Source organism: Vanacampus margaritifer, chromosome 2, assembly GCF_051991255.1.
Source record: "Vanacampus margaritifer isolate UIUO_Vmar chromosome 2, RoL_Vmar_1.0, whole genome shotgun sequence".
NCBI classification, from domain to species: domain Eukaryota; kingdom Metazoa; phylum Chordata; class Actinopteri; order Syngnathiformes; family Syngnathidae; genus Vanacampus; species Vanacampus margaritifer.
The window spans coordinates 56,091,991-56,101,313 of NC_135433.1; the positions used below are offsets into that span (position 1 = coordinate 56,091,991).

A 9,323-nucleotide genomic window follows, 5' to 3' on the forward strand; every position below is an offset into this window, starting at 1 on the left:
ATCCCTTCGTCCACAGCTCACTCCTCGACAGGAGGGACGACATCTGCATGACGAAAGGAAAATTAAAAGCCGTGGTATTCTTGCTCGGTTAAGGCCATTTACGGCCTCCGCTCTCGCAAAGGACGCTCATAACCCCCTTTGTGCTTCTCTGCTGTGAGGACGTAAACAAGCAAACACTACCGCGTCAGCTTTATGGGACTTTATAGTTGCTTAAACTGTTTACTGCCATTTCTAGAGCTTATTACCCAGCCCCTCCCTTCTTGCATGTATATGAAGATCATATTTATAAAATGATCAGAACGCGCTGTTCAGACCATGCGGCTCGTTTATTTCCGAAGCCAAAGCCACACTTGCACTGACACATGGGAGAGGAAAGAAGTGCTTGGCAATTAATGGGGACGTGGTGTTCTTAATGATGCAATGCATTGAAAACTACCTCTTATCTTCCTTCAATTATATTTTTCGGACTGTGTATGTGTGTGTGTGCAATTGGTTACAACTTGTATTAACACACACACACACACACACGCACACACACACCACACACGCGCACACGCGCGCACACACACACACAATTCTCCGCCTCATTCTCTCTTATTTGATCTCTCCATCCTTCCGCTCTCTTTGCATTAGACGCGCGCCAGCCGACGCCAGCGGGAAAGTGTAGCGAGTGTGCGCACGCTCGTGCATGTTTGTTCGTGCACGGAGAAGCCAATGGGACGGAGAGCTGATAATAGATGCAAATTATCCTGAAACACACGGAGACGGGGCAAGAGGGGGGATGGAGAGAGAGTGAGCCTGTGTGTGAGAGGGGAGCGAGAATATGAAACAAGTCATTTGCAGAAGAGTAAATCACAGAAAAGCTGTTTGAGAGCAAGACAGGGCTCCGGCTTTCAACAATTGTGATGCGCACCAGCTTTTTTCCCTCCACTTGCCCTTCTCTGCAGGTTTCGTCGTCGCTGGATCTTTCATGGAATCGGTGTGAGAGTTGCTGTTTTTGCGGCGGCGGCATTGTGTGGTCCCGCTCCGGCTGCTTGTCGTCACCGAGATCAGTTCGTCAGTTGTGGCCGTGAGGGGGAACACCACAACAGACTCTCGCTCACTCTCTCCCTCCCCTTGGTCTCTCTACGTCCGAGGCTCTTTCTCTACAACCGGACCCGACAAACACAACAGAGCGCCGCCGCTTACTTGAACTCTAACTCGCCAGACGGGGGGAAAACAAATCAGCAAAAGATGAGTTCATATTTCGTCAACTCACTCTTCTCCAAATATAAAAGCGGCGACTCATTACGTCCGAATTATTACGAGTGTGGCTTCGCGCAGGACCTCGCCGGTAGCCGGCCCACTGTCGTGTACGGTCCAGGTTCCGGTGCCACCTTCCAGCACGCTCCTCAGATCCAGGACTTCTATCACCACAGCGCCTCAACACTGCCCAGCAATCCGTACCAGCAGAGTCCTTGTGCGGTGACGTGCCACGGCGAGTCCGGCAACTTCTATGGATATGACGCCCTGCAAAGGCAGACGCTCTTCGGGGCGCAGGACGCAGATTTGGTCCAATACAGCGACTGTAAACTGGGAGGCGCACCCGGACTCGGCAGCGAGGACGCGGAGGGGACAGACCAGAGCCCTTCGCCAACGCAGCTGTTTCCCTGGATGAGGCCGCAAGGTGAGAACTTTTCTTTCTCTCTCTTTGCGAAAAATCCTCGTAAAGTCTAGCCAATCTGTGACCTGCTACTCCGGAGGAGAGGGCCGAACATTCGAGAGTTTGTGGGAGGCAGTAGACAAAAGTGGCAAATTCACTACAATGAAGGTAATCGGGGCTTCCTGTGTTCAAAGCGGAAGACAAAGACATGTTTATGGTTTTATGACCAGCACCACAACTTGTGAATGACTTCGGGGTTTAAATTGCACCAATCTTACTGTGGTGGTGGATGGGTTAACACATATAGAGAAGGGAAGTAGACTGTGGAAAGAATGGTGTGTGTGTGTGTGTGTGTGTGTGCGTGCGTGTGTGTGTGTGTGTGTGTGTGTGTGTGTGTGTGTGTGTGTGTGTGCGTGTGTGTGTGCGTGTGTGTGTGTGTGTCTTTATGTGTGTGTGAGAAGGAATAAGTGAACCTCATCAGAAAGCCTTGTCTGCACCAGATGGCAAATATAATAGATTTTGGAGGTCCAACAGTATTAGCAGCTCTTAAAGACTTGTTTTAGACATACAGTTGTTGGATTAAACTTTTACTGCATTTTCTCTTTTATGACTTAGTGCTCTTCTGAATTATTCAGCTACACGAGGGGCATGCTGCCTGCATGGGAGCGATGGGGGTAGGAGAGAAAACAAAAATTGGGGTTCCTTTTTTTTAATGTCAGTTTTAGCACACACACAAACACAGTGTGTGCAAGAGAGGGATAACTGCAACTGTAAATTAAACTGACGGATTATTTGATTTAAATCGGATCGGTACGGTAGCACAGTAACTGCAAGCCTTTCTGTGTAGGGCCTACATTTTGTTTTGATATTTCTTGGTTCAGAAGAATCTTAAAAGTGACAAAATTTTGCAGTAGGCTTATAGTCAAACAAAAATAACAATAAAAGCTAAAGACAGCATCTCCCCCTGTTGCTCTCGGCAGTGATTCATCACTGCTGGTATAAAATGGCAATAGGCTTTACAAGTTCACTTAATGTCTCCGTGCCCGTTTCACAAGCCTGTGTAAACTGCGGTGCCTTCTAGCAAAGTGTTGCTCCTCTGTGTATATTGCCAGGGACCTCGATTGTGTGAGTTGTGCTTACTAATTGTTCTGACACCTCTGCGCGTTTCCCGGCTTTTAATATTAGCTAGCAAAGACGAGATTCATCTGAGGGGTCCGTGCTACAATATTAGTCCGGTGATGAATGATCTTGTATATTCTGTGTTCAGTGGGGAGAATCCTAACAGGAAAAGGCGCGCCGTGATCGTAGCTTTCAGCTCCATATCCCAAAAAAAACATGGTGGGAAATGCCGCCTTTACACACACACAAAAGAAGAAGAAAAAACACAACAGAAGACAAGACTCTTAGTTCAATAAACGCGTCAGCACTAAACTCAGAATTGTCCATGCGTTGTCGTTTACGAATCCCTTTCTAGTGACCTTTCTATAAACACTTGAAAATTATTTTATTTTATTTTATTTTTGCAAGCGCAAGTTGTACCCTATAGCCTTCTTTAGTCAGAACAAAACTGCGAAGGAGCTGCATGAATTCGTTTTTTTTTAACGTGAGAGAAGCGTGCTTCCGATACGGTACTCAAGGTAATTGCCAATTGGTGTTATATGTAAACCCCACTGAATTGAAGGGGATTGTGCAACAATATGTCTCCAAAATGAGTTGTGCATGCTCCACAATTCAGACAATTTTATTCAGTTTAAATAATTCATCCTTTTTTTTTAAAATCTCAAAAGTCTTGTATAATTTTTGTTCACCAAAAGTGATTTACGGTTCTATTTATTGTCTGATCTTTATGACAAGTGGCATATTTTGTCCGTGTGGCGCATCCATCCCCTTTTATGGTAGGCTATCAAAGCGTAGGACAAACATTTTTATGGAAATATAATCACTCACATAAATGCCCCGTGTGTGTAATCTATTGGGAGTCGAACGCCAGTATTCACTATTAAATGTGTTAATTTTTTTATCCTTTGATATTAATGGGATTCGAGACGGTTTAAATGAGAAATCATGTTGAGTTTTTAAATTAAAAATGTATTTTCTATTATTTGTTTCACTGCACCCCCTTGAACAAATGCACTGTAAAAATTTAAATGAAATTATCACCGGGTGTGGTTAATAACGGCGAGTATTTGGAGTAGAAGCGCGTATATTTCCTTAGAATGCATGTGAACTATGTGCCCTGCAGTGGGTAAATTAGTAATTGAAAGTCAGCTGAGTTTATTAATCATTTATAAACTTAATATTGAAGTTGTGGTAAATGGAATTGCTCTTTGGCAGCGCAACAAATCTGCAAAACTTTGCGCAAGTGCAGAGCGAACAAACCAAATGCATTCACGCTTCATTTGAAGTTTTTTTGTTGTTGTTGCAATAATTTGACTTTTTCCCCCTCCATTATTAAATATATTGCAGAGATCCCATATTTTACATTTGAAATCATGCATTGTTATTTTCACATATGCGCACGGTCCGCTTCGATGTGTAGGCTAAAGCCAAGCATTTAAAGCAACAAAAAGCATAAAAGTAGGCCATATATCGTTTTAAATAATTCACTTCTTTTTTAAAAAATCTCCAGCAAGTCCTCCAGTGGACTCCATAATCTTTATTTAGTCATAGTTGTTTGCGGGTTTCCTATGGAGCATCCATAGTGTCTAAAAATATGTCCCCATTCCCCACCTTGTTTTCACCTCCTCCCCCAGTAGCTGCCGGAAGGAGGCGAGGCCGGCAGACGTACAGCCGTTACCAGACTCTGGAGTTGGAGAAGGAGTTCCTGTTCAACCCCTACCTGACCCGAAAACGCCGCATCGAGGTGTCCCACGCGCTGGCGTTGACTGAGCGGCAAGTGAAGATCTGGTTCCAGAATCGCAGGATGAAGTGGAAAAAGGAGAACAACAAGGACAAGTTCCCCAGCAGCAAGAGCGAACAGGAAGCGGTGGAGAGGGAGAGGAGGGAGAAAGAGCTCCGGGATGGCGGTGCGGGAGGTGGTGGAGGAGGAGGTGGAGAGGGCGGAGGTGGTGGAGGTTCGGTGCCAGTGGCGGGAACAGCTGGATCACAGGCCGCTTTGAGCGATGATTGCTGTGAGAAAACTCATAAGCAAATGTAGGATCAAATTAATTCATTTGGGGAGTTAGCTGGGCAAGATGGGGGGAATTGAGGTGGTCTTCTGCTATTTTGTCAGAATTGGGGATTTGGTTGTCCTGCTATGTTTCAATCGACGGGACCGAACTTTAGTTTCCAAAACGGCGACTGGCTATCTGATATAGGACTGGAAGGGCTTCCGTGCCTATTCTGCTGACTTTACGGAATGAAAAGAGTGGGGTTGGGGTGGGGGGAGGAAAAGAATTTCGTGGATCTAATCATCCAACATAGTCTACTTAAGTGAAGAAAAAAAGAATGATACAACAATGATAGCTTCCTTTCTTTGTTGAACACTTGTCGTGGAAACATTTCTATATCGTTCGAAGTTTGTCATTAACAATTTTATCTTTGGCAGCTGTATAGTTTTTAAGTTAAAATGATGATGGTGCACTTTTTACTGTACTTCTCACTCTTATGTTGTTGTTGTTATGGCAATTGTTATTAATGATGAAGTTGATGGCGTAGCAATTAATGAAATGTCCAACAACATGAAACTGCCTATTTATGCCGTTTTAGTAGGTCGGGTCTCTTTTTTAAAACACTCTAATCGTCGTTTATCGTTTTAGTTCGTTTTTGATTGATGGTGTTTGTTTATGCTGTCTTCCTTTTCTCTTTTGGGATTAAAAGCATGCGCACAGTGCGGTTAATAAAGAGAAAATACTTATAAATAAAAACGATTTTAAAATGTACCACGTTAGTGCTGGGTTCTATTGTTTTGAAGTTTGGTTATTATCTTTCATCAATTTTTGGTATAATTTTTTGGTCTATACTTTGGAGGTAAGTGACAACAGACAAATGGTTGCTTGTCCTTTGTTTGTTTTTTAAATAATAATAGATTCTTATTTTCGGAATTGTATTTTCTGTCATAACGCAAACTGATAAAACTGCAGTTCAAGCCTCTTAAAAGAAAATGCACACGCACGCACACACACACACACACACACACACACGCACACAACCCTGTGCCTATTCAAACACACTTTTATTTATGGCACACTCCTCCAATTATATACTTGCAAGTCTGTGTAGTTGCAGATTTACACTGCCCTCAATCATCATCATACCAAGCACTTGCAGCAGGGTTGTTTCCATATGGAAGGATCAAACGTAAAAACCTAGGATAGGTTTAAGCATAAACCCCCCACCCAATGGTTTAACATATGCAGTAATAAAAGCCAGAAGTGGTATTAATTTGTAATTTGGTCAGTGTTGTATTCGTTTTATAAACTACAGTCTACTGTTTTAATTAGCATGTAATTTATTGAAAATATGTGGGTTTTATCATAAGACATGTTTACAAAAGCCATGCTCACGTGGAAGAAAAACCTTATTATCAGATACTTTCCCATGCAACCCATCTGATCTAGATTATAGCATCATATGTACTTAAATGGTTCTTACAGAAGTTCTGTGTTCCTATAGGCCAGGGATATGCAAGTTCGGTCCTAGAGAGCCGCAGTCCTGCATGTTTTCGGTTTCTCCTGCCTCGAACCCAGGTGTTTCAAATTATTAGCTCATAATTACATTCTGCGGGAGCCTTTCAACTGTGTTAGAGGAGGGAGACATCAAAAACATGCAGGACTGTGGCTCTCTAGGACCAAACTTGCCTACCCCTGCTATAGGCACAAAAAGCCGCATTTTGTGCACTGGATTACACTGTTATATTTTCCTCTCTCACGCATGAGGTTGGTTTGCACCCTGGACAACATGTATAATAATAATCGCACAAGGGTTCTATCTAACGTAACATTGTAGGACCTCCGGTAGTGCAAAGTGCTTACACATGAGTCCAGCTTTGTACGAGGTGATAGTCCATCCAATTTAAATCTGTGGTGCGAGCAAAGCCTATGCTCGATAGTTGCAACACATAGCAATGAAAATTGATGAAAACACACATTTGCAGCAACGTGTGCAGTTTACTAAGGAAAGAGGGATGGCTCTGTCAATTTTATTCCAAACTTTCACACAGTTAAAGCAATCAACAGAATATTATGCCACCAAGTCTGATCTATGTTGTATTAAAAAAAGAACCAAAAAAGGTGTTTAAACCTCTAAGGGGGGTATCTGTTCACAATCAGCCTCCAGTTTGTAAGTACTGCAGATAAATTGCTACCATAGAACACACAAAAATAGAAATAATGGGAATAATATGCTCCACAGCCAAACTACCAACACTCTGACACCTTTATTAACTAAAAAGGCAATTTTAACCAATCCCTTAACAAACTTATGAATTAAAGTTTGTGAAAAAATGAAAATGGAAAATAAAAAATCGGGCAATGTTTTTAATATAACTTGTAGGTACAGTATGTCTTCAACCCCCTCAAAAAAGGTAACAAACCAATATATGCTGTAATTTGGCTTGTTTAGCGCAACCATCGTCTGTATACTTTTTATGAGATTTTTTTGGTCATATCATTTATTGTGCTGTGTTTGGCACTCAGGCAGTTGAAATATCTTTAAAAAATAATGCTGAATAAATCCTTCAACAACAAAACAAAGCAAAAGTTCAATTCAATCTGAATTGGCCTGCTACTTTCATTTTAGAATTACTCTAATTAAAATAACAGGGTCGCAAATCGATTCTAATGTTCAGTTTTTTACTGAAGGGTCTGTGTTAGCAAGCTATGCTAATGGCCAATAACAATCTTAACTATAGAACAAAAAAAGAACAAACTTTGATGTAACATGATAACAGTGTTGCATTTATTTGAGTGACACACTTTATAACCAATAAAAACGTTGAACAAATATATGTAACCATATTGTCATGTAAAATAAATAAATAAATAGTGGACTTACTTCTACGCATGGTCAGATAAATTAGCTTGATGAGGTTATGTGTGCATAGTCATGTACTTTGGATAGCACTTTTATTCTTCCCCTAGATGGTTAAAAATATTTTGGTAATAGTGTTGCAACGTATATTGAGATGCAAGTTTGTAAACAATAGGTACCAGCGCTTCTGGATGACAAAACCCAAGTGACTGTCACTGACCTGAAATTAAATTATGATAAACACTTGATCTCTTTGTGGTTGTGCTGCCAGATATTCCCCCAAAGGGTTATTTATTTATTTATTTTAATGCTGGCGCAAGTCTAGTTTACTGTGTGAGAATTTTTCAGACTGAGTTGAACTTCACTGGGTACTTCGGCGGACCAAAAAAGGCCCTGGCGCATCTGACAATTTGGTGATAGAAAATATTTAGACCAGCTAAAAGCAGGTCTAAGTTGTGGTATAGGTGGTGTAACATGATTTAGTTGGAGATGATGGAGGCACAGGTAGACAGATTTTGAACTCGGCGGATGTCTATGGTCGGTGTTATCGTATTTCATTCATCGACTCATCGTATTTAATTCATAAATATGACAACAGCGTGGACTGAACCCTCTGAATCATTGAAGAAATCACTTCAACAAATTATTATTACCATCTTAAAAATATTTTTGAAAGCATCCACCTGACCGTGGCACAATTATGGGTGAATTTGTGGGCTTGTCACACACAGATAGACGAATGGGGATAGAAGCCGATTATCAAGTGCCCACTCCACAGTGGCCAACTTTAAATCATCTTTAAGTGGAGAACTTACGGTTCCTTTTAAATGTACTTTGCACATACCAATCTCTGCATTACATGCCACTAGACTGCGTGCAGCGTATCTCTCTCTGTGCTGTATTTAAAGGGAATGAGATGACCCACTTCCATTAGATGTCAAACATGTCCCGTTCTACTCACGTTGCTCAGTCTAGGAAAATACCAAATGAAAGGAAACTCCACCCATACCATAGAAGTTCTTTTTGGTAGTCCATCCATCCATTTTCTAAAATGCATTTCCTCACTTGGATGATAGGACAGCAGGGGTCAATTTCACAAAGCATGTTCAACACACACTGAGACTAACCCTGAGCAGCGAGTTGACATACACTGAGAAAGGAAACTGCGTTTTCGGTTCCAGGACAGCTGATTTGAGGTAGTTATATCAACGCAGAGTAGTTTCACCACTACACTAAAAAGACCACATCAATGGAGCCCCGATTCGTTGAGTCACGATGGCATACCCCTCTCAACTGAAAATCTTAATGCGACCGTGTGGCGAATTTGAACATGTCTTTTAGAAAAAAAGTGCAACACCGCAGCCGCTCCCTATAGAGGAAGGCGGCGTGGGAGAACGTTGCTGCGCGGGTCAATGCGTAAATTTAAATGTAGTCCTTTGCAATCACAATACTTTTACAGGGGAAACCTGTTGAATTGTAGCTCATTAATTAATTTCATTTTGGTGCAATCCTGCGGGGGAGAAGTGCACATGACTTAAGATGAAATATAAAAACATTATTCAAACGGTTGTAAGAAAAATCGGAGCACAACACACAATATATGCTGTGATGTGAGCGCATGACTACGGCTGGTAATGTTGAAAATGTAAGGACAGATTAAGTTGTGTATGTAGATGATGGACTGTGATGGGAAACGGTACTGCTCAAAAAG

At 41.8% G+C, this 9,323-nt stretch overlaps 1 protein-coding gene across 2 annotated transcripts; it reads left to right on the plus strand.

Annotated features, from left to right (window-relative positions):
• Positions 1-1,109: 1,109 nt before the first annotated feature.
• Positions 1,110-4,993, plus strand: LOC144043938 (homeobox protein Hox-B8a). Of its 2 annotated transcripts, none has more exons than XM_077558049.1 (2): positions 1,110-1,666; positions 4,396-4,993. In XM_077558049.1, the coding sequence occupies exons 1-2, from the start codon at positions 1,234-1,236 to the stop codon at positions 4,797-4,799; spliced, it is 837 nt and encodes a 278-aa protein (XP_077414175.1). In that variant the 5' UTR covers positions 1,110-1,233; the 3' UTR covers positions 4,800-4,993. The 2 variants fall into 2 exon arrangements, with proteins under 2 accessions (XP_077414175.1, XP_077414176.1); XM_077558050.1 differs by having other exon boundaries at positions 4,399-4,993.
• The last annotated feature ends 4,330 nt before the right edge of the window (positions 4,994-9,323 follow it).